The 25,158-nt window shown below is 38.3% G+C and overlaps 1 protein-coding gene across 2 annotated transcripts in view; it reads right to left on the reverse strand.

Annotated features, from left to right (window-relative positions):
* LOC146499253 (thyrotropin-releasing hormone-degrading ectoenzyme-like) overlaps window positions 1-25,158 on the reverse strand; it is a 263,625-nt gene that overhangs the window by 93,444 nt on the left and 145,023 nt on the right. For both annotated transcript variants that reach the window (XM_085138114.1, XM_085138113.1), the window contains exon 5: window positions 20,968-21,122. In XM_085138114.1, the coding sequence (XP_084994240.1) occupies window positions 20,968-21,122 (155 nt within the window). The remainder of the gene's footprint in view (window positions 1-20,967; window positions 21,123-25,158) is intronic.

Raw genomic sequence — 25,158 nt, forward strand, 5'->3', positions numbered from 1 at the left:
CCTTAACTTTAAGTCTTATTAAAATTAAAAGATTGGATTTACGTCTTTTTCAATTTTGTTATGATCCGGGTTCTTGATCGAGCATTCAGTTCTGTTTATCATCCATAATGTTCCGTTTGCTTCCTGTTTGGTTTTTCACCATTTTGTATTTCTTGTTATTCATCCTCAGTTACGGATGTTGTTGGTTTTGTAGTCTCAGTTTAGTATTTTGGTTTTGGTTTAATGTTCCCTTGTACCTTGCTTGGCCTTCATGTTAGGTGTTTCCTATTGTGTCATTTTAGCTTTTCCTGTTTTATTTTGGTAAACTTTGTCTTGTGTGTTTAATATTCGTTTTATTTTCCCTGATTAGTTCCAGCACTGTTCCCTATAGTTTTCCCATCTCCCTGATTATCCTGTTTCTCTAGCCCTCAGCTCATTCTGTTCCATTACTGGTCCTGGTTTCTGTATTCTTATGGTTTCCCAACTCCCTAGTATACATAGGAATACTAGTGTTTGCCTGGCATTATGCATGTATGTATGTATTTTGCCTTCAAAAAAACTTGTTTCTATTTAATGCCTGTCTACAAATCTCCATTTGGGGTCCTCACTCTTTCCTAAATTCGACAATTTTACTGTGTTTTGTTCTTCAGTGTTTTGTGACTACCTGTCAGTGAACAGCCTTTCTCAATAAATTTGGACTTATTATTTGTACTCCTTCTACCAGTTTCCAGTATTAGTCTCACCTTGAAGCTACCTGATGTAAGATGTGTTATGGAGCATCACGCTGAGAACAGAGAGGGGAAAAATATATTTTTTCCAAATACATATGAAACGACTTTTTTTTGCCTTTGGTTTTCAGTTCATCCCTTCACAGTGCACAGCAGTTCATGCACACATTTACACAGAGCATACACCCGTCACTGTGTTTGAGGTTCATTATAGCTATTTAATGTGAGGTTTTTAAATGTGTGTATGTAGAGTATGTGTGTGATCGCCCACTGTGTAGCAACTGCAGGAGTGTGTTCAGGCTTCCTAATAAGCCTTGAACAGACACAAATGTGGACACACTCACAAAAGGAAACCCACACGGGGTGTTAGATGTTTGTTTATGGTCTGTTAATTAGCCTCGGACATGAGCAGGAGGCAGCTCAACGCAAACACGACAAACACACATCTACACACACACACACACACAAGGCTAAATATAACTGTATTCCTCTCACACATTATTATTGATTAAACCCTCCTGTCCTTCAGTAGTGGAACAGCACAGGAGGCTGTGGGCAGACAGATTAATAAAGCATCTGAAGAAAAGATTTTCCTCAGTAGTTCAGAAAAAAAAAACAATTTCATGTATGCACGTTAATTATGTGTTAATAAATATCCTGGAAGAAACGGATATGCTGAGCAAAATAACAATCAAAAATAAATTTTTGTAGATATTCTGCCAACATGTCAAAAACTGCTCTGCAGACTTTCTTTTTTTTGTTTTTAAATCTACTGTGATTCTACTGTTTTTTAAATGCACTGACAAATTTACACTTTTTTAGGATTAACTCTGGAATTTTAACATCCTGGTTTTTCTTTTCATGTGGTCTGATGGGATAGACATGCAGACAGCTCAGTGCAGATATACATGGTGTTTATGAAGATTCAGGGTTAGCATTTTGGCTGTTAGGTTATTGGAGCTGGAAGTGACCACATTTGCATGGGTGTGTGGAGATATGATCTCAGACTTGCATGCTGTGTTAGCAAGTTTCAATCATGAACAGCATGAGTGAAACCTGCTCATTAGTACCCAGTAACAGAAAAATCAAATACAAGTATTTCACTCATTAGAGCCAGAGCACAGACTTCTTGGATGGTCTGTCAGCACAATTAATCACACAGCGGGTCATATTACTAACTGCAACCATGGCTGGGAGGTGTAGCAACAGCTTTCAACTTTTTGGCCCTGCTGTCTGAAAGCCAGCACTGAGACTCTTAGTATGGACTCATTCGCTTTTCTGCTTTACTTGAGCAACTCAAAGCTCTTCATACAACATGTCTCATTCGGCAATTCACACTCACATTCGTGCAAACCCTAACATGTGTGATCTTACGTTTTTATAATGTTGAATGCATTGAGCTACTTTGGGTTAAGTACCTTGTCCAAGAATACTTTGGCACACAGATTGGAGGAGCCAGGGATCAAAACCACTGAGCTTCTGATTAGTAGACGATCTGCTCTACCTCAGAAGGTCTGTCTTATGGGCTAGATTTGTGCTATAGCACATCTATAACAGCTAATCTGTTATTCCATTAAATGTTATGCTTTTTGCTGACTGTATTTTTTTAATGTTCTGTGTTTTCTAATCTACCAAATCTCTGAAGTCTGCATGATGGTCATGGTCACCTACTCTGCTTATCACTCAGTGATTCAATCATTCCTGTCAGTTGAACATGCTACACAGATCTGAATGAATACCAGGCTGTACACGTACTTATTACTGCTTTAAGATTATTTATCATGGATTTTTTTTTATTAAACAGGTTGTGCTTTGAAGTTAATGTTGCAGTTACTTTGCAGAGAAAGCAGAAAGACATTTAAGTATTACAGCCTGTACGAGATGTGGAACCCAAAGGGTAGGAGCTGAGCCACTGGCCGGTGTCATAGCTGCCATAACTGGGGCTGAGCTTGACTTTTTGGAACTCACGAATATTCGATTATCTGGACTTTAAAACTTTCCACAGACTTCCCACATCCGCAGCATCACAACTGATGGTCAAGAGGTCAGTGGACAAAGGTCAAAGAAGACTGGAAACAACTGCAGATGGAGGAAATCATTCTGCGACTCCAGGCTGAACTGATAGACAAGGACAGCTGAGTGTTAGTGTGAGGCAAATATAAATGAAAAACTCAGAGGGAAAGGAAAGAAAGGAAAGAAGAGCAGCAAGAATAAAGGGAAACAGAAAGAGAGAGACAGGTACAGCGTGAGCAAACAATGAGATGATTTATGGCTCCTTCTATTGTAATGAACTGTATGCAAACATGGACTGCAGTAATAAATTATCCTCTTTGAACCAAAACACTGCAGAGAAAAATATACAGCCTGACAGCTTCAGGACACACACACACACACATGCACAGTGCATGCATGTGTCTCCATGAGGACCAGGTCTGAGTGATCACACAGTCAAATCAAGCACAAATGTTTAAACAAATCAACTAATTTGCTGTTTTTCATTCACTTTAATGTTAATAATCAGAATTCATATTTATCCTAAGAACCACAGTGACTCCAGGGACCTGACTGAGAAAGCAGCTTGTGAAAAACACTGCAGTGTAACTTGACGTGCCCTTTGGACCTAAGAGCAGCAGAGGTCATTGATTATTTCACTCCTATCCCACTTCTGTCTTTTGCAATTGTTTTGAGGGTGCTGTAGGACTGACCTTATTTTTGACTTTCCTTCCACATCCCTAGACTAGGTGTTCGGTGGTCTGCTTTTCTTTCATTTTCCTTGAGGAAAGTTCTTTTTTTTTTTCCAGATTTCTTCTTTAATATTTTCCTCTCAAATTCCTCCTTAGGTTGTTCCAACATTGCCTGATCCTTTATTTCGTCTGACCACTTATCGCCATAATCTCTCCTCTTGGTTATTCTCCATGTCCTGGACCAACTCATTTCAGTATTATTGGACTATTTTTAGTGCAGTTTACAACTTCATACATACTGCAGGACCTGTTAGTATTCATTAATGTTTGAGTGAAGTGAAGGGTCATCTGCACAGTCAAAATCATCTATAGCTGCTGCCAGAAGGTCCACCTTTGCACCACTGCACCTTTTTTATTTATTTTTTTTACTATTTCCACCACAACGCATTCAATAACCAATAGGAAGAAAAAGGTGCAATCACATCACCTTGTTTAGACTCTGAGGCTTGCTGATAAGTGGCCATCGTACAGAAAGATGCAGTAATCTTGTTATAAGAGGTCTTTATGATGTGTATGAACTTCCCAGAGATGCCTTAATGTTTTATAGGACCACAGAGGATGTTCCTCCGAAAGCTGTCGAAGGCCTTCTCAAAGTCATTAAGATTTATAAAAAGCCATGTGTCAGAATTATTGTTCTATTCCTTGCCTTTTACCAGTGAAAAAATAAAAGTGCACTCTCACACCTATAACCTGATCCTTTTGTTCAAAGCAAACATTTTTTTTCCTAGCATGGTTAATTTGTGTTGGTGTGAAATTACACTGTTAGTCTAGTCACAGATTAGAAACCCATTAGAACACTAGAGTTCTCATAATGTGTAATGCCGAGTGTTTGTTTATGGTATTAAAGCAAAGCAGAACAACCACCGGCTTTTAATATAACAAAAGCTATAGAAAAGCTATAAGCTATAAAATCAATCTTGAAGCAATTAATTGGTAAAAAAAAGGATCTTATAAAATATTTTCATGCAACACCCAGTCTTACGGAGGTGCATCTCCTTGTTGTGTGGCACAACAATGAGCTGATTATTCAGACAGAATCAAGAATGATCTTCACCCACAACAAGAACAAGAATTCTGCAATTCAGCATATGATTCCCAAAGATTTCTTTCTTCTTTCATCCTGGAGTCAGAGTGTAATCCACGAAGAGACATCCATAGAGCTAAAGCCACAAGAGTACAGTGGAAACCCAAGAACAAGTCCAAAAAACACCCCCTGAAACCGATCTGAAACTAGCTCAAAACAAAGTCCCAAACCAGTCCTAAACAAATCCAATCGTAAATAATCCTAAACAAAAAACATTCTAAACTCAGGCTTATTTAAAATGCCAAAGAGTAAAAATGGGTTTTCAAATGGGTTTTATAAAATGCTGATTGCTAGAGAGGTCCTGATGTGAAAGCAGTTGGTTCCATGTTTAAGGTTCAGCTATGTCAACAACTTGGGCTATGACCTGATCTCTATCTCATCTGGACATCTGGAGCAAGTACTCAACAGACCTCAGGCATCTCAAACCAAAGTAAAATGATCATGGAGGTTATGACGTATCAACCCATGCAAAAACTTAAAAAACAAACAATAAAACCTCGAAAACAATTCTAAAACTAACTGGAAACCAGTGCCAGGAAGCCAGTATGGATGACATGTGCTCTCTGAGCATAAAAAGTGAGAGACTGATTTCTCCTCTCAATCATAAACTGCAGTCAAGTCGAAACAGATCCAGTAGCTGGTTTTCTGGTAAATGAGAACCTGATGATTTTTTTTTCATTTTACAATAACTTGTGAACCATATAATAGAAATACACCAGAAACAGCAGGATAGCCAGAGATATGAAAAAGGATGAAGCTGTCCAGTGAAAGAGACACCTGTCCCAGAACTATTCATTTTTTCATATTTTGGGTCTTTAGATATGAACTCTGCTGTGAATCTTACTTTACTGCTCCAGCCAGCAGAAGGAGCTGTAGCTTGTAGCAGTTATGAGGATTAATGACATGACAGCTGGGAAGAAAAAGGTTGACATTGAAAGTTTGAGACATAAATTGTTTCCTGTACGCTGTAAAGCAGATGATTGATGGTTCTGTCCTCCTCCTAGACATCAACATGAACCGAATGAAGGAACAGACCTCGAGCTGGGCTGTCAGTCATCGACTTCTCAGGTGGAAACAACATGTTTAAAGTTAAGAAATACGAACAAGTGAGGACAGAATTATTTAACCGCCTCTATGAAAATTGCATCTGTTAAAAGTATTTCCCAAGTTCTGTTAAATAGAGCAATACATTTTTAGCACAGCTTTTCCAAACATCATAGTTTTATTTTGGATGCTAACACAAAACAAAAGTATCTCACAAAAAACAAAAATAATAACTGTTAAAATTACTAGCTCCCCTGATGCTAGGGGTCAATTGTGTGTCCTTGTTGCAAGATAATAACTTACAGTCATTTGTTGTAATTTTCAACATCTTACACATCTGCCAAGTAATCCTAGCCCATTTGGTGGTATTCTGGCATAGGCCTTGGTCTTCAGTACACGTCACAGATTTTCAATGGGATTCATGTCAGAGCTTTGTGCAGGACAATCAGTAACTTTAACTTTGGTTTTCTGGAGATTGTTCCTTATCACGAGGGACGTATGTTTCGGGTTGTTGTCACATTGAAGACAAAGTGATGACCCTGATCCAGTTTTGCAGCTGACTGCTTCAGATTTCTTTCAAAATCTTAACAAATCCTTTTTTCTTTGTGATTCTTTCCACCTTGCAGACACACTGAAGATTCCCCACATCCTAATACTCCCACCACCATGTTTCACTGTGGGGATGGTGTTCTTTGGGTTGTTGGCCCCTCCTTTCTTTCTCCAAACATAAGCACATAAGCTTTGGCCAAAGAGCTCTAGTTTCCCCTCTTCTGACCAAGGGGCGCACTTCCAGTATTCATAATTTTTCTCCAGGTTTTCCCTAGCATACTTCAGGCTGGCTTTAAGGTGCATCTTCTACAGGAGTTGAGTCTTTGTTGGTCTGCAGTACTTGGAGAAGTTTTGATAAAACTCTAAAATAATTTTGGTAATTTTGTCCTCATCTGTAAAGTGAATCTAGTGCGACAAGTTTACTGGCAGAAGCATTATGGTTGGGTTTATGTAAAATATGCACGTTTTCAGAAACTACAAGATGATGCGCTTCAAATGAAGTGTGACAGGTTTACTGTTTTTCTGTTGTCATTTATTTTTTCCATACAGACAATGCGGTTAAATAAAAGGGCTGTGGATGACAGAACCGATCCTTACCTGTAATTCCAGTTTTAGACTAGTTGCCAATAACTTGGTGGATGTTAAGAAGTGTGTGTGTGTTATCTAACACTGACTCTGCTGTCACCTCGCCAGAATACACATTGTATTATTTTCTTCTGCATATGGTTGAATTATGTGAGAGACGGAGCCAGTGAGTGAGTGAGACAGTAAATCTGTTTTCCTGAATCTCGTCCCAGTGTTTTTCTTTGTCTGTTTTAATTAACAGACAGCTGATAGGAATAAACTGAGAGCATCCTCTGGCAAACACAGTCCTGCATATGTGCATATGTTTGGCTGTTTGAGAGAATCACTTTAACCATTTGGTGGTTACAATCTGCTGCGTGCAGTTTACTGCCATTCCTGCTGCGTACACACCTGCAAATTGCAATTCAACAGAAAATAAAGTTGATGCATCATTCATGAGGACGTCCCTTATAACTCCTAATACAGCCTACTTCAAGGGAACATCTTAGAGCTAGCATAGTAGTGAGTCATGAGTTAATGATTCATAATATCCGTTAATCATTCACACTCTGCGCTTTCTTCATGACTCATTTCTGTTTAACTCTGATCTAAACACTGTAACCACTCATTCATTACTGATTATTTCAGCACTAATTATTCTTTTTGTGTAACCGCAAGTAGTGATCCATGTGTCTGAATAGCATCTCCTGGCTCTTTATTGTTGTGTAAATGTATTCGATAGCATTTGCACCAAATCTAAAAGTCACATACTGGAGACTGATTAAGTGTTTGATTTGAAGGGTAACAGATGAGGGCCCATTGAGAACATGTAATCAATTGGAAACTCATCTGTGACAACTTTTAAATTCATTTTCATTGATAAGACATAAATATACTGGTTTAAAACATTCCAGGTCTTATTAAAGGCCATTACATATAATAGCCACAAGCTAACCAATCACATTTTCAGACATAAAAGATGTAACTGACATTGTTGTCAACATAATGCTAACCATATACCCAGCCATAATGAGTCTTCTTTATGTCACCTGAACACAAACATTTGGGCATGTTATCCATTTGGTTCCTGAACAACTTTGATCGTGTTCTACAATAACCAGTACACATTAATAATACTCATTAACTCAGCAATTGGTACAATAGATCGTTTACATTGTAGACTATGTACAAAAAGACAATATTGCCTCAAATAATCTGTGTATTTAAACCCTTCAGTCTGATGTTGTGCTCAGTACCAGGATTATCTGAATGATTGGACAAGAGGAAGACTCCCCACAGGGTGCAAATGAAGACTCAAAATACATCTAGATTTAACATATTAGATTATTGTTATGTGAAAATCCATGGAAATGGATTAAAACAGCATTGTTATGGCTTGGCAAACCATACACTAGTTGCTTCATATAGGGAAAAATATTCTAGAAATCACATTTTTTCTTTTTCTTTTTTCAAAATCACTCGTTGGAAGACTTTGACACTTTAAATATTCTTTTTAAAAAATCAAAAGACAGCAAAGTATGTGGAGCTTTTAACTCTCTGGAGGATACTTAAAGGTTTTGTAGGAGTTTTCCCAAACAGTAGACTAGGAGAGAGCATGTAACCATAGAAATTGCCATGTTGTCTGGGGAGGCCTTTGACACTTTAAATATGCTTTTGTTCTGGACATCTCAGTTTAGACTACTACTTCTGCACCGTTAAAGATGAGCTGTATTCTTCTCAGTGTCTGAAATTATTTTCTGTTTGATTCCATCTGTCATCCCCTCAGCTGAAAGGGGAAAACAACCACATGTGGTCCATCTGTTCACCTGAGAACAACAGCAGCATGCAGCATGTGCACTCTGAACATGTCAGCAGCAACAGCACATATCTAACAAGACATCAAGACCACCAACACAATTTTCATCATCTATTCCATGTAAAAAATGATCATGAATATGCAGAGAAACCATACAATACAGCGCTACAGAGCCACAGAGCAGTTTGACAAGAAACTCAGCTGAGTGTAGATGTAACAAAAACAAAAACCCACACAAATCTGAAATTAAACACATTTATCAGATTTCGACTAGAATATAAAATATGATGCATATTTTATTAAATTTCCCTCTTTAAGTCCTCAAATCCTTCTATTGTGGCTGATAGAGGTCGACATAAAAACATGACAGCAGCAGAGGAGGCTAATCTGACAGATGGATACAATACATCCTCAAACACACACTCCCGCAGACACACAAACTTGTACTCCTATACATGTGAGGGCAATGACTTAGGCCCTGTTCAGATTGCGAGCTTACACTGTTTCTCTTATGTAATATATTTAAAAAAAGATAGATGCAGACCACATTTAATAGAGGTTTGAAAGATGATTCAAATATTTCTTTGCTTCACTTCCAAAACAAAACACGCATCAAACATCAAATCCAGAGTGACAGAAGCTGAATCTTTGCCTGAACACTGTGTAGGAGAACGGAACAGGCGGTGGACGTATGACAAAATGTACTGCTGGCATTCATAGGGAGACCGTTCTATAGGCAAAGTTATAAGAAATTATAAGGATTGTGGCAACCTGCGTAGATAAGCTGCAAACAATAGACTAGACAATCTGTCCCCAACATCTGATTGGAGTTATATCTGAAAGTTACAAAAAAGCTTTAAAATTCCTCAAAGCTTTTCACCTTTCCTGTCACTGTGGTGACTATAATGCAACACTAGGTCAGCATATCAGTTACCTTCATCATTTTCCTGCATTTCATGCAACATAATTTTTATTTATATGGGAACAGTTCACAACAGTTATCTCAAAACAATTTGTACTGTAAGATAAAGACCTGCAATATTAGAAAGTAGCTCAGCCACAACAGTACCAACAATCATGTTTTCCAGTGAATACATCAACCTGACTTTGATTACTGACTGCTGCTAAAACTCTGTGTGCGATTAAGTAGTTTTGATTGAAATGCCTTGAACGCACCTGGATAGATTGAAATTAAACTTTTTATGAAGGTATGGACAATAACTTTGGTGATCAGTGATCACCTGACTTTTTAAATAACACCATCTTTAAAACTTTGTTCATGCTGAGAAAAATACAATGGCCATACACTAGGTCTCCCACTTGGGGTTAACTTAGCTAGTATAGCTGCCTGGTGTGTAAAGTTCTGCTGACCTAGGTGTGACTGAGTCAAGCAAGCATGACATGTTTATACAACATAGCTCATTCACCAATTCACATCCATTCATACAGCCACTATTTCTATGTCGAAGCGCTTTCTATTTAGCATTCACACACATTCATACATGGAAACTTTGAAGAGCAACTAGGGGCTAATATCTTGCCTAAAGATATTTGCCATTTGGACAGAGCAGTAAGGAATCGAACCTTCTGATTAGTAGATGTCCTCTCTACACCTACTCCAAAGATAAAGATAAGATAAAGATCTTACAATAATACAGATGAAACAATCAGATGACCCCCTATGAGCAAGCACTTGTCAACAGTGTAAAACTGTACACATACATGTAGCGTCACTGTCACGCACTACACATCACACACATTCACTTTTCCTGAAATCTATCGGTCCACCCGTTGGCAGGTGATTGCTAGGAAACATGATGATTTAATAATATAGATTTAAAAAAAAATTGAGGGGCCTTATATCCGCCTGTCCTGTCCAAGTTTGGGCGGTCACTTCCTGATTGTGTGGACAGAGTTCATGGACAGGCATGCTAAAGTTTCATGGTGGCGTTTTATTGTGAGTTTTACGTGGGGAATTTGATTTTGGCAAAAAGGACAAAGTGTTTATTTCCAGCATAATTCCAGAAATACTTCACTCTTTGTAATAATATGCACCTTCTCATACTCCGGTACAGTCTGGAAAGATAATTATTTTCTTTTAAAAAGGCAAATTATGCACTATGATTAGAATTAGACGTTTATTCTTTGCGCATAACAGGTCAATAACAGCTAAACCTTCCACTAAAAGTCTATTTTCCAATTAAACTCTTTCTGACTCAACCAGCTGATTATTGAAAGCTTCAGACAACTTTCTCTCTTCTTTTGTAAGTCTCTCTGTATATTTGCATGCGTTTGAGAGAGATAAATGGCTTCAGGATGAAATGGAGTGCAAAGCTGCAGACAAAACACTACTTTATCATTTTCTTTTCTTCTCACTTGCTCCTCTAAACTAACAAACCAGATGAAGAAAGATGCACAAAAAAGACAAAAAAGTGAAAAAAAATACCAAAACAAAAGAAAAAAAAACATCAGTACTACATTTTTTATGACATGTCCAATAATATTTATGACTTAATATACTGTACACATCACATATTACAGCTTAACATTGTTATTCATTCTGTTTCTTTGCTTCACACCAGCAGCAGCCTGAAGGCAGCGTTCATCAAGACTGAGCACAGAGAAATGTCGGTATGAGGCCATATCCTGAAGGAAATTAAATAGAAGCAAGGCCTTTCTCCATCAGGCAGAGGCACCACAATATTTATAGCGGAGCCTTTTATTTTCATCATCAAAATCACCCCATATTACATGAACAGTTCAGTTTGGACACACTTCATCCAAATTTTATGGTTTTGAGATATTCTAATACTTCTGCTGCCACTCCAATAAAGAGGACATCAATTTCAGGTATTTAATTACCTGTGAAATATTATTCATCCAGTGTACTGGAGGTAGATATAGATTCATGGATTACTTCAGGTCATGTTCACAAACACACGTACTTTACATTAAATCTTAAGACTACAGCATATAATGATACTTTAGACAGTTACAGCTCAGCTCTCTTAGATGTATAAAGCTCAACAGCATCAAGAAGATCTTACTCAAAAATGAGAACTTCAAGGATTAGAAGCCTCCAATTTTTTTTTATTGTGATCATTGGAAGATAACAAGCTGTTCTCTGCTCCTCAGTAAAATTCATACTCAGCCTCGCACTGTAAATACAGCAATGTTATTTCATTTAACTGTGTTACATTGTTTTGGTGTACTTATACTGAGTTGTTTACACGATAGCTGTTCATCCTTGTTTGAATTCATCATTTCCATGTGGCATGTTTAAGTAAGGAACAGTTCTGAAATTACAAACACAAAGAATCATGGGACTATTATTTTTTTTTACTTCTAGCAGTGCCAGGTGATTGGCACACCACCTTTGCATTTACTAATGAACTTCTGTTATTCTGTAGTGTGCTGGGACCTAGGAGAAACACACACACACTGAAGTCCCACAGCTGGTGCTGCACACAAAACCAGAAGGAGAAGCTGAGAATCCCAGGCTTCCCTCACCCCAGCCGCCTCTTCCACCTCATCCAGGGGAACACAGAGTCATTCCCAAACCAGCTGAGAGTTATAATCTTGTCAGTGAATCCTGGTCTGTCCTGGGGCCTCCTTCTGGTAAGACATGCCCAAAACACCACAATCAGAGGCGTCCATGAGGTATCCTAGTCAGACGCCCAGACCACCTGAACTGCCTCCTTTCAATGTGGAGAAGAGGTGGCTTTACTCAAAGACCCTTCCAAATGACTGAACTCCTCACCCCAGAGAGCCCAGCCACCCTTTGAAGGAAACCTATATCTATAATCTTATTGTTTTGGTCACTACACAGAGCTTGTAACCATAGGTGAGGGTAGTAAAGGAGATTGTAGACTAAGTCACCAACTTCGCTTTTACCCTATGCTCTGTCATAAAAGATGCTCCAATCTCATGGTCCCTTCTTCAGTCATTCATAAACAAGATCCTGCAGGCTGGAGGTCCCCACCCGATGAAGCCAACCCCTGGCAAATTATAGATAAGTTTTAATACTTTTATCATTTCAGGTTCATAAACTCAATCTGTTGAAGTTGAACTACTTTAATGTAGAGAAGAGCTCATTCACTGGATATACTATGTTAAGTTCATGTGAATTCATTTGCTGGAATACTACACAAAAAAAGTATAGCTGACGCCTCTTAAATTGGCCTTAAATTTTGACTGATAATGAGTTGTCCCTATTCCATCATGTGAAGGGGGTGTTAGAGTAATGCAAATGCAAATGTCTCTTCTTCCTCAGAAGACTTAGAGACTTCTATCTGCCGCTGAGGGTGCTTAAGAACTTTTACTCCTGCACCATCAAGAGCATCCTGACGGGAAACATCTGCACCTGGTATGGGAACAGCACCAAACAAGACAGACGAGCTCTTCAAAGAGTGGTGTACTCGGCCAAACACATCATTCACTCTGACCTTCCCAACTTGCAGTCTGTCTACACTAAGAGGTACAAGACAAAAGCCAGGAAGATTATTAAGGATCTCTCCTATCCCAACAATGAACTCTTCTCACTGTCTCCTTTAACCCTCTCGAGGCAGGCGTTGCCGATTTGCAACAGTTAAAAACTAACAACCTGATTACCCCACATACATACTTTATGAGTTTTACTAAGAAGGACCACTGCAGGACTTGGTTGTGCATTAGCAACAAAAAGTTTAATTTGAGCCTGAGTGGGTTAAGGCCAAAACAGAGAGAATGAGGAGCTTCTTCTGTCAGGTTATTCAGTCTCTGAACCAGGTGCAGGACTGTAGGACTGGACTCTCTCATACATCACAACACTGCACATGCACTCTAATAACAATACCTCAGTACTATGCCTCAGTAACTCGTTATTCCACTGTAAACTGCTACTTTCCACACTGTTTATTTGCACAATTTTTATAATTTCTTAAATTTGTTTATTTGGACAAATTTATTTTCAATTTAATTCTTAGTTCAGACTTTCCTTCTTAGGTTAAATTCTTAATTTATTTTGTACATCTTTTAGACCTTACTTCGATGTTCATTTTATATCTATTATGTAGCTTTATTCCTTTTTTCTGTAAATATTTTACTGTAGTTTTATTGTTGGGCATTGCACAGCAACAAGGATTTCACATACACTGTGCATGATTGTGTATGTGAGAAATAAAATTTGAATTTGAATTTGATGAGGTTTGTGTCATCAGTGGTGACAGCCCTAACCCTAGTGCACCAAAGAGGCTCCAGCAGTCTGAGCTTTATTAAACTGCTCTCTCAAGTGTTGGCCATCAGACAACAAAGAAAATAAAACCTTTAACTGATATAAAAATGATTTATATTTTTTTCCCCAAAAAAGCCTATTTTGGCTTTTTTCCAGAACATACAGTTTTGTTTATGGTGAGTTAGACCTCTGAAGGTTTAAGAGTCCGGGATCTGAAAGGTCACTAACAATGTAGAGCAAAAGATGTGTGTATATCTATAGTAAAGCTATAGAGTTACTAAAAGGCCTTCAGTTGTAAGTAGCCAATAAAACAATCCATAGAGTTGATAATGACTCCCCACATAGCAGACAGGTTTGGCCCAGATCTGGTGTCAAGCCGGCACTGCTGGCTGACTTCTGGCATGGTAAGTGGTATGTCATCCAGATATGGGCCAGGCCTGGCATAGATGGCACTGTTTATGTGATGGCATGCCACATCTGGCCCGATTATGGTTTGGTTTATGTGGCCCAGGGTCATAGACAACAGGTCTGGCCCAGATCTGGCATCAAGCTGGCACTTTTGATTGACTGGTGTCATGGCAGGGTGTATGTCAACCAGATGTGGGCCAGGTCTGGCAATGATAGCACTGTTTATGTTCCTATTTTCCTATTTTAGTTAGAAGACCCAAATGCCATGTTGCAATACTATACTGCTATGGTAGCCAACGTTTCAAATGCAGGTTTGACAGGTTTGTGACTTTACACTTTATCCAAAACCTAGAGAGGGTTTACTCATGTTTACCACTGGGTGGCTGTAGCTCAGGAGGTATAGCGGGTCACCTACTGATTGGACGGTTAGTGGTTCGATCCCTGGCTTCTCCAGTTTGCATGTCAAGAATGTATGAATGTAGTTAGGAAGCACTCAGTTTAGAGAAAGTGTGTGAATGTGGCATGTTGTATAGAGCACTTTGAGTGATCTGCGAGAGTAGAAAAGCGCTATATAAGAATCAGTCCATTCACTATCTGAACAGAGTTTCATTTTGTTACTTTTGCACTATTATGTTCCGGCACATGTTGTTATTACATGGCTTGATTAAGGTGCACATTAGGCTGACATCTGGGGCCAGAGCAGGGCCAGGAGTGTGTCTGCAACTGGCCCGTGGCTGCACACAACTTACACATGGCACACATACCACAAAGAATAATGGCCCTTTGTGTAGATGACCTCTGGCAAACCTGATGTGGGCCACCACAGGACCACCAGTGTGTCTGCAACTGGCCTTGTGCTGGCCCATGTGTGGGCCACCTCTGGCAAACCAGATCTGGCCCATCAAAGGGCTGTCATTGTGTGGGCCACGTGTAAGCACACTGTGTGGGCCAGATCCGGGCCATACCAATTTTGCTATGTGGGTAGCAAAGTCTGGTATATATCCAGTGAGCTTAGAAATTTAACTGCATAACTTCCTCAGGTATTAATAAAGTATTCTGATTCTGATGATTGAATAACAATGATTATTGGTTTTCTTTCAGTAATGTTGGAGGATCTTTGCAATGCATAACAGCCTCGAGATGACCACTGCTATAAACCGGTAACACAAAGTTGCCCATAGTGTGATAGACTGGTGACCTGGTGCACACCACCTTTTGCCCTTCAGCAGCTGGGATAAGCTCTGGCGCCCACACCCCGCCACCCTGAATCACATAAGCATATTATTGATGGATAGATAGACAAAACATAAAACACTTGCATATATTTTTTCACTCTTCTCTTTTGAAGAAACACCTCTGCAGTGTACATAAAACTCTGCAACACTTCACTGTACTTAATTTTTAGTTTTTGCTGTCATTATCTTACAGGTGAAATCTCATCAGTGTCTGCTAATGCTGATTCTTTAAGTTTACATCTAGCTTTATATGGTTACCAGGATTAATATAAATGTTGAATATGTACCTAGTTTAAACTGGAGATTTTGAAAAGAACACTTCCTGGATGCTGAGTGTATAAAAAGCAAATGTTGTAGGTCTGTATAAAGCTCACTGGTAAATGAGAATAAGGCTGAATGTTTTGGGTATTTTTTACAGAGCGCTGTTCTCTTTCTGTCTTTGTTCATCTTTTCGTATCCTTTATTCTCCTTTAACGGATGTCGTTTCCATTCTTTCTCTCCATCATTTTGTTTCTGTGCCTCTTTGTTTCTCCGTCTCCTACGCTCTACTTTTTTTCTCTCTCTCTCCGTCTCATACTACGTCTGTCTTCGCTGTTTAAGCTTGTTCGCCTGGTCACACTCCCTCCTTCTTTATCTTTTCTGACTAAAACCTTTAAATTTCCTTCTGCTTCATCGTGTTTGTCTGCTCGTCACGTATTTGATGTCATACTGTAAAAACAGGATCATCCTCTCTGCTTTTGTTGTTGCCCGGGGAAATTTGTAACATGCACACACAAACACCGAGCTCATCGGTGTAGCCGTTGAAGTCATTTTGACTTCTGTCACATTTGGTGTGTTCATAACCAGACCATTTGCATTTGTGAGAGGAAAATTAATTTTTTAATTTTTACCTTGCGTTTCATGTCAATGTTCACTATTAATTTTATTTCCCCTTTTCATGTCAGACTGATGCAGTTGAATATAAAAGACCACTAGTAATATCGCAGCAGCTCATGGGTTTGGGCTGAGCCACAGGGGTTTGTTTCAGTCTCAGCATGATAACATATCAACAAATTTAGCCTCTGTAGGTGGGTCACTTTCTCTGAAGGAACATTTTTATCTTATGAACATTATTTAAACCCTCATGCTGGTGTGCCGCCCAGCCTGCATGAGTGGTGAGAAATGTACAAGACCTCTAAGCTAAATCTTGAGCAGCTTTCAGAAATACACAGACACATAAACTATGACAAGTCTGATACATACAAACAGCCTGTTTTCCTTTGCAAAGGCTGCAGAGTCCTTTGAAAGTCACAAGACATTTTTAACATGCAGCTGGATGTTCATGAAGTCGAACGAAAAGATGGGAAATATTGCATTTATATGTTAAACACATTTTCAGTAAATTGATTGATATAGTTTTTAGAGCTTTTAGTTCTTCTTTTCAGACTACAAGACATAAAATGTCCAAAATACACAAAAATCAAATTTTGTAAATACACTTTCATTTATTAATAAACAAATTTTGCAAAATACAAACAAAATATTAGTTTTGATGACCAAATTAGATACATTTTTACAATTAAAGCATAATCCAAACATTTCTTGCTGATCAAGAAAGAAGCCCCTGCTTCAAAGTTCACCTTTTCAGGCTCAACTAAAATGCCTACTTAGACAAGCCAAATGGCTACAGTTTCAAGTTATGTTTGGAGGAGTAAAGGTGAGGCTTTTAAACCTATGAACGTTTCAGAACATTTTGCTCTACATATTTGAGTTGTTTGCCATGCTTGGTAAGTCATTTTTTCAAAGATTGTTCCAATTATTATTATTAGCTTTTACTTCTGTGGCTCTTTAGAGTTGAGACAAAGCTGTGTGAAAGGCATTAGCCATGTTGCTCGCTGATAGCATAATATTCTGTTTTAACTAGCTGAAAGGTATTGTTTGCGGGCAAATACCACAGCCTTGAAAAAAAGCATGTGAATTTTTAGTCAAATCTTTGGTCAAATACACCTAAAACAATGTCTAGAATGTGAAATGTTGGTATAATGGTGCTACTTGAAGCCTGAAAACGATCTCCCATAAAAAAACGAACAAACAGCAGTAGCAGACGTCCTGACTGGGTTCTACGTTAGCATTTAGATCTCTCCAGAGTTTTGTGCACACGGTTTAGGTAAAAATGAAAAAGGTTGAGGTTTTAAATTTAGTTCGGTATTACCTGTTGCCTGTGTCTTTTGGTAAAAATACTTTACACAAGTAATGGCTCAAAAAGGATTCCTTTTTTTTTACTGTGCTGCAATTGATTACGATTATTTGTGCCATTAATTAGTGTCAGCTAATTTTGTTTTCAATCTCCACATAGGATATGCTTGTGAAGATGGATTAAGGGGGAGAGCAGAAGTGCGTTGAAGTTCCACAAAGTGATGAATGAAGGACATGCATATTGTATTGAAGAAATAAGTGATGAGAATGCTGTTATTTGCATTTACCAGCTCACCTATGTCAGACCTTTTGATAAACAAAATTCTAATGAAAGTGAGAACATGTACACTGTTACATCTTTCAGAAAATGTTTTGAAATTGTGGTGCACAGTTCAGAATAAATGTTTTTCAAAAACCATTGCGTCTTTTTAGTAAATGTTTATTTCCAAAAGAAATAAGTAAGAAATAAGAAAGTTCAGAACAGTAAAATTCCCGCTTTTTAGAATTAATTAGAAGATAACTCTTACGTAGTTAAACTAAAATACTCTTTGAGAGTTAATATATAAACTCTTAACACCAAGTGTTAAATTATCAACTCCAGACAGATTTGGTGTTTAACACTAAATCAGAGTTAACGTACCAACTCTCCAAAAAGAGTTAAATTAACACTCTCTGGTGTGGACCCATATAGACACTTTAATAGTGTTGAAATCAAATCTGACAGTGTTAATTTGGACATGCTGGATTTGCTGTGTACCAGTGCAGTACATTACACAAAATGATTGAAATAATTAAGGAGAACTAGCTCCAAATTCTTCACCTTCATTTCATATCAGTAGCTAGATGATTGAAAGTTATACACAGTTCTGTGTCCAGCAGGACAATGATTAGAAACACATATGAAAACTGGTTTTGGAATGGATAAAACAGGCAAACAGTTTCTGGAACTCGCGTTCCCAAAGCACAGACCTCAAACCTACTGAAAATTGTGTATTGTGTATTAATCTTTAAAGCCGTGTCTGTGGAAGGAAAACAGCCAGTTTAAGCAAGATCTCTATATAATTCCTGAGTCTAATTATCTGTAAGCCACTTTGCAACCTACCTTCACCCCAACTCTTTGTTTCATGCTGATGTCATGTCATTCTGAGTTAATGTCTTATCTGTTATTGTTCCCTGCATGAGGCTTTTCATGTAAGAACATTGACAAGCTCCCTCAACAGATGGGAAGAGAAAAAAATCCTATTTTCTTCTCATCTCTTCACCATCAGTCCACCTACAGTGTTGTGTACTTAATTGAGATATATGGTTGCAATCCTCATAAGCAACAAAGCAACACAAACCAAGTCTAATGAAGAACGAAGTTTTAAGAATTATTTGCACAATACATATAATTCATACCATAATAAATGGAAAGCAGCTGGTGACAATTCTTAGATATACTCAAATCATTTGTTTTATTAGTATTTCTGTGTTATTTGTGTCCTTTCTTGCATATCAGACACACCTGGTCCTCAACAGGTGTGGTGACATTTAATGTTGTTTTTCCAGAAGTAAGCTACTAATTACTGACCAGTCTGCACTCATTTTAACTTCCAACAGCTGTGAGTGTCTTTTGCACATCAGATTTACATAATTCTGTGCTAACAGGTTAACCCGAGCCACCAGTTTGAGTCTAGTGGTTCAATTTTATTTCACTAAGACAAGCAATCCAGCATAGTCAGCTTCTGTCAGCCTGAATCTATGGCTTATGTGACAAAATACCACATTATAGCAGAATGAGACACTAATGAACAGACATGTGACTAAGCTCAGTGGATGCATTTAAATGAAAGAAAATTCTGTTCTGTGTCTGCCAACAGTTCAAGGAATGAATGATCTCAGTTTATAACAAAATTGTCACCACCTGCTGTTTTCTTTTTGGTTTTGGGGGATTTTTTGTTTTGTTTTTTTTTTACATCAAACCCATCATTTTGTGTGCTTGTGCTCCATTTTCACATGAGGTTGCATTAATTACATCTTCGGCAAAAAGTGTGAAGCCCACATATTGAGTATGAAACATCTTTAATTCGAGTGGGCATGTCCTTAACTTGGCTCTGTCAGCCAGCGTGAATCCCTCCATATTTCAATTGCAAGTATACAAATGATTTTTTATTGCATTCATTCAACTTTAGTAAAGTTGTATGACTAATATAGTCAGGGGAACCTTATTCTTCTAAAACCAGAATTACATGATCCCAGCTATCACAATTTCTTCAGCAAATACCTCCTGTCAGACTCAATAATACATACATTTTAAAAAGGATTTATATATTCTCTCTCTTACACTCTGTATCCAAATAATCTGCTCTCATCCATTATTTCTAGTTGATCTAAATTCACTTCAGTGAGATAAAAAGGTTTAAATTTATGAAAATAATCTTTTTTTTTCAAGGAGGAGGTATTAAACAGGTGGTGAGGACATCAAACAATTTTAGGAAACATCTTTAGGACAATGAGCAGGTGAAATAATCTACATACATAATCTAATAATCTACTACATAATCTATGATGACTATGCAGTCATCATAGATTATGTAGTCTAAAGAGTAGGAAAATGTGATTTATGGGGCTTACAGATGTATTGTTTCTGCACCATTTGTACAAAAATGTATCCAGACAAAGTAAACATTTCTGAAAAGATTATTTTGTGCAAAAGATTATATTGTGTAACCAATACTCACAATCCTAGTTAGTAAGTATTTATGAACACTGTGTTAAGAAATCAGTTACAATCAATGATCTCCAATCATATGAAATTTTACAGTCTGAATAATACCTTTCTTTGTAAAGAGATATATTCTAAAACACTTCTTCAGTAGAGAATCAGAGAGGAGAAACACACAGAATTTCTTGCTAGCAAGGGCATCTCTCAGAACTCACACCCCAAGAGTGAGTCTCAGAGAGTGGCCCTGAGGACTTGTCCTGGTCCTTTATTTATACACTTCAGTGGGTGCTTGTGTGGTGTGTGTGTGGTGTGTGTGTGTGGTCAGAGTGTGACCCCATAAATGACTTCCCTAAACCTGCTGGACGTTCATCAAACCAAAACCACTTAGACTGGAAACAGATATAACTACGTTAATCCTACCGTAAAACAATAAAACAAGGTACGACCTTTTCCCATGCTCCTAGGATGTGGGGGTGAAAGCCAGAACACCCTGGAATGTTACAGACTTCCTAGGATGAGACCAACTACATACTTCTAAGCACAAATGATTACATGCAGTATTCTACCATATTCAAACTTATATCATTAAAAGATTATACTGACTACTAAGTCCAATTTTCCATTGACACTTAAATGACATTATAGTATATATTCTATAGTATATTCACAAGCCTTCGCAGTATGAATGGTAGTATAATGTCTGAGCCATCAGGCATGTCGCCTACCTGGTGACAAATCTCGTGGACTACCACCATGGTGAGTTCCATCTGATAGGATGAGGATGACACGTCTGCGTCCAACAGGATCTTCTGCTCCACGAAGACGCTCAGGCCCCAGTTCTCCATGGCGGCGTAGGGGTGTTTGGGCACAGCCAACAAGTCTGTAAACCAATCATGACAACAACAACACATTACGGCTTTTCAACAAATGTTGAATGTTTTCCTGCATTAATAAACTCTCAGCGAGATTCCACCACTTAAATAACAGGAGGCGATCGCTGTGACAGAATGACTGCTGGCATCGGCGCGGTTCCCATTTCGGGTTAAAATTAAACTCATGAGTCATTTTAACTATGTGCCAAAGGAGCCTTTCATCCACACAACATAGATATATGGATTTTTCAAGATATAACTCTACATATATCTGTATGAGAGAGAAGCAGTCCAAGAGAGAGATCAGCTGAGATGTAACAAAAACGAGTAAATGTAGAGAAATGTCCTTTGGGTGGGGAAACTTGGGTTGTTTTTCAGAAAAGGCATTTCTCTCCAGTGAATGAGTGACGGGTTCAGGTCTTAATTTAAATTTAAAATCACAAACTTCTGGCATTTCAGCTGCAGCGACCTTCGTCAGAGGATCACTTGCAGACAACAGGAGACATTATTATTTTCTCTGAGAACAAAATAATACCTCAGTCATAAAGAGGAGCAGAAATGAGGAAAGAATTACATGAAATTTACCAAAAGTATTCTCTTCCTGAATTAAACAGTATTTCTTTGAGACACACAAGTAAAAAAAAAAAGGCACTACTGTAACTAAGACTTGCTTCCATTTTGAAGCCTCTCCAAACCAATTCATATCCGATTGTTTACCCGCCATTCCTGAACCCGGAGAAAATCAAATACCTGGGTGTCATCTAACGTGCTGCCTCTTTGGCGTTGATAGTGGGTACTCATTTTAACCCTTGTGGCTTGTAACTCATAGAGACTGGTCTTGAATTTTTTAAGGCAAATTTTCTACCTTAAAGTCACAATACAAAAGTTGATCTTTTAACATTTTAGGCTTCGGTCTCAGAGGCCTAGATACTCAGTTCGGGTTAGGATGACTCCCTGGCGACCCCTGGTTGCTAGTGAAATATCTATATTTCTCCATAAACTGGTGAGTTAGTTAGTTGTCCATTTTGAAGAACATCATTAAACAGAAGTGGTGTCTTATGGAACAAACTATCAGCCACAATGCAGACTCTAGATGCCTTCCCTTCCCCCGAATCACACGTCACCTCAGGTTAGGTCACATGTGGGCAGGGCAAGATTTCATATTGGTTTCACTCTTAACCCACAGTGATAGTAATGACCCATAGCTTTTTTCATACTGTGGGCCACTACTGATTATAGTACCATATGATCAATGGTGAGCCAACAACCTTCAAAACCACCTTCCCCACTAGGGGTTAAATACTTTCAACTTTTTGTCTGTAGAACCGAGGAAGCTTCTTGAAGGGGACCCAAAACATCTTCACAAATCTGAAGATGTCCAGATTTTTTCTAAACTCTGAGACAACCACCAGAATGGAAAATGGACACATTCACCTTCAAAGTACAATTTGCATGTTTGGAAACGTGTTGATTTCAATGTAAGATGCAACTTTTACTTTGATGGCAAGCAGTCTCTATTTCTCCTTTGATGATGATTTTTCACTTCCCACAGTTTTGTGAAAACTGTCTGGTGTGTCTTTGCAGTGTTTCCGTATTTTAGATAAAATAAGGAAAAGTATAATAGAGCCACTGTAATGGCATGTACTGTGGAAGAAAAGGCGGGGATCATATTTGCAATATGAAAATAAAACAGTCCAAACAAAAAGCAACAATCTGGCAAAAACAGAGAAACAGGACTGTAAAAACACAGAAAGAATTAAACTGAAGACAAGTAAAACTCATAAGGGTGAAGAGCACAATCGTAATCGCGGGAAGAAAGAAACAAGAAAAAGGAGGTAAATGCAGACAAATTCCTCACTTTGTCTACTCTAAGTGGAGAAGAGGAGGATATTAGAAGAGAGATTAGAGGAGGCAACAAACATCTAACAAAATGAAGAATTCATACTGCAGGGCTGTGAAAGCGATGTCGATTAAACATGACGTGTGACACAGATGCATCATCTGTCTGTTCTGTGTTACAGCCTTTTGCTCTACTTTGTTTTCTCTTTCAAACGAACCTAACACTGTTCATGACAAGTTATATATTTACTTTAAATTAATGCTGTGTCAAGAATATATAGCTATGATGAGTATTAAATCCCATATTCATCACATCAGCAAACAGCGACAGGTAGATAGTTTGACTGATCATCTTCTAACCAATACAAATTATGAAGACACATCGTTTACAGAGTCTTACTTCTTTCATGGTTCTTAAGACTTTTTCCTTATGTTTATTTGTGGACCTTCTGTTGCCTTGCTTGTCCCTCCTCCTGACGGAGTATGCAGCAGTCAAAAATTGCAATTACTCGAATGACCACTAGAGGCCACCTCCAAAAGAGTCGATCTCCATAGACTTCCACGTTAAAATGTTCAAATGTAGAGCAGAAAACACTTGGTTCAAGTTGTGTGTGTGCTTTCTTTTTTTAATTTATATTTTTTAATGCAACCCAGGTTTATGATTATGATCATGGTTGCTTTCATCAGCACCTGTAGTAAGCACCTGTCACTGAACTGGACCTCTTAACATCTGACTTCTGAGTATTGGTTTAAATTTTTGTACTGCTTTGAGGTATCTGTGTTACTATGGTACTATGGTGCGTTACTAATATTGATAGACCTCAGAGTATTCAAACGAAAGTTAATAACTGATCAAATAAATGTCCAGGGGAGTTTCAAGATAGTTTCCAACAGGTGATAACTGCTTCTAGAAGGACTCTGACATTTACAGTTCACCAAGACTTTTCCTTCTCATCCACATAGGGTCATTTCTGTCTCAAAAAACAAAAGAAAAAAGCTTCTAAAACACAAATTCTGAAGCTACAAAATGCAGAATCCAGAATGCAACGAGTGACATCACAGCACCTACATCCATCTTTCATATACATAATATGTAACTATTCCCAGTGATTCTGAGGACAGATTAGATTTTTTTTTATTTAATTAAAACAATAAAATATATTTTAATGAAATAAAAGGCTGAATCAATGTTTCCCCGCATTAAAATCTTCAGGGAACACCTTCTGCCGCAGTTTGCACCTTTTTGATGTAGTTCCATCACACTGACAGAAATCACACTGTCAACAACACTTGAGCAAAACAGGCCATCAGTGCTCTTCGGCAGCTGTCACTCATCACATGATCTGAGGGTTATTGCTGGTGCTCTCACTCAGAGGTAGCAGCACATGCACAGAGGCAAATGTTTGCACACACTCATGTGAAACCTGTTGTCGGAGCAGTTTCAGAGCTAGAAACACTCCTGCTGGGAGCTCTCACACATCCACACGTTCCCACTGATATCTATCTGCTGGGTTTGTTGTGGACTCTCTGAGTGCCTTCCTCTGTAATCACAGCCCAAAGGACAAGGAACTCAACGTTGGTGGACTGCTTTAAGTGAAGCCAGATTACAGGTGTTTAAGTGTAATCTTATATTATGGTACCCGCAGTGACTTAGTGATATTCGATAAACTCTACAATCTGCAGCACATATTGTAAACAGCTTCAAGGATTACTTTATAAAGGGTTCTTTACCGAGTGGCCCAAATGCAATGTTGATTTAATCGCTGCTGCTCTCAGAGAGGTGTTACCGAGGCATGTGCAAACATTCCTGAGGATGCTTTAATGTCTCCCATGACCTCTTCTGTGCAATCTCCAACACCCTGATGTTGTTTTGAAGTGCTCATGCTAAAGATAAGCAAAGGGTTTTCAACCTGTACATGGATGAAGATGTTTCTAATCAAGTACAAGCATCTGGTTATAAATGTCAGAGAGCTGAGGTATGACTACAGATTAGCAATGATGATATTTGGATAGCCTTGGGCACATTCACAAACCGACTCTTAGTGGGTTACAAACGCTGCGTGGGTGTTGCAAAACACGGAAGCTGTCTGTAGATAGTGCTCGGTATTAGCCCGGGGTGTAAAGTTAAGAGATATTTGAGGAAACATGCATAACAGAAGTTAACAGAAAAATAAAGAGGATTTAACGGGAGGCTGTTTGATGATA

The sequence above is a fragment of the Neolamprologus multifasciatus genome, chromosome 17 (genome assembly GCF_963576455.1).
Source record: "Neolamprologus multifasciatus chromosome 17, fNeoMul1.2, whole genome shotgun sequence".
Classification (NCBI taxonomy): domain Eukaryota; kingdom Metazoa; phylum Chordata; class Actinopteri; order Cichliformes; family Cichlidae; genus Neolamprologus; species Neolamprologus multifasciatus.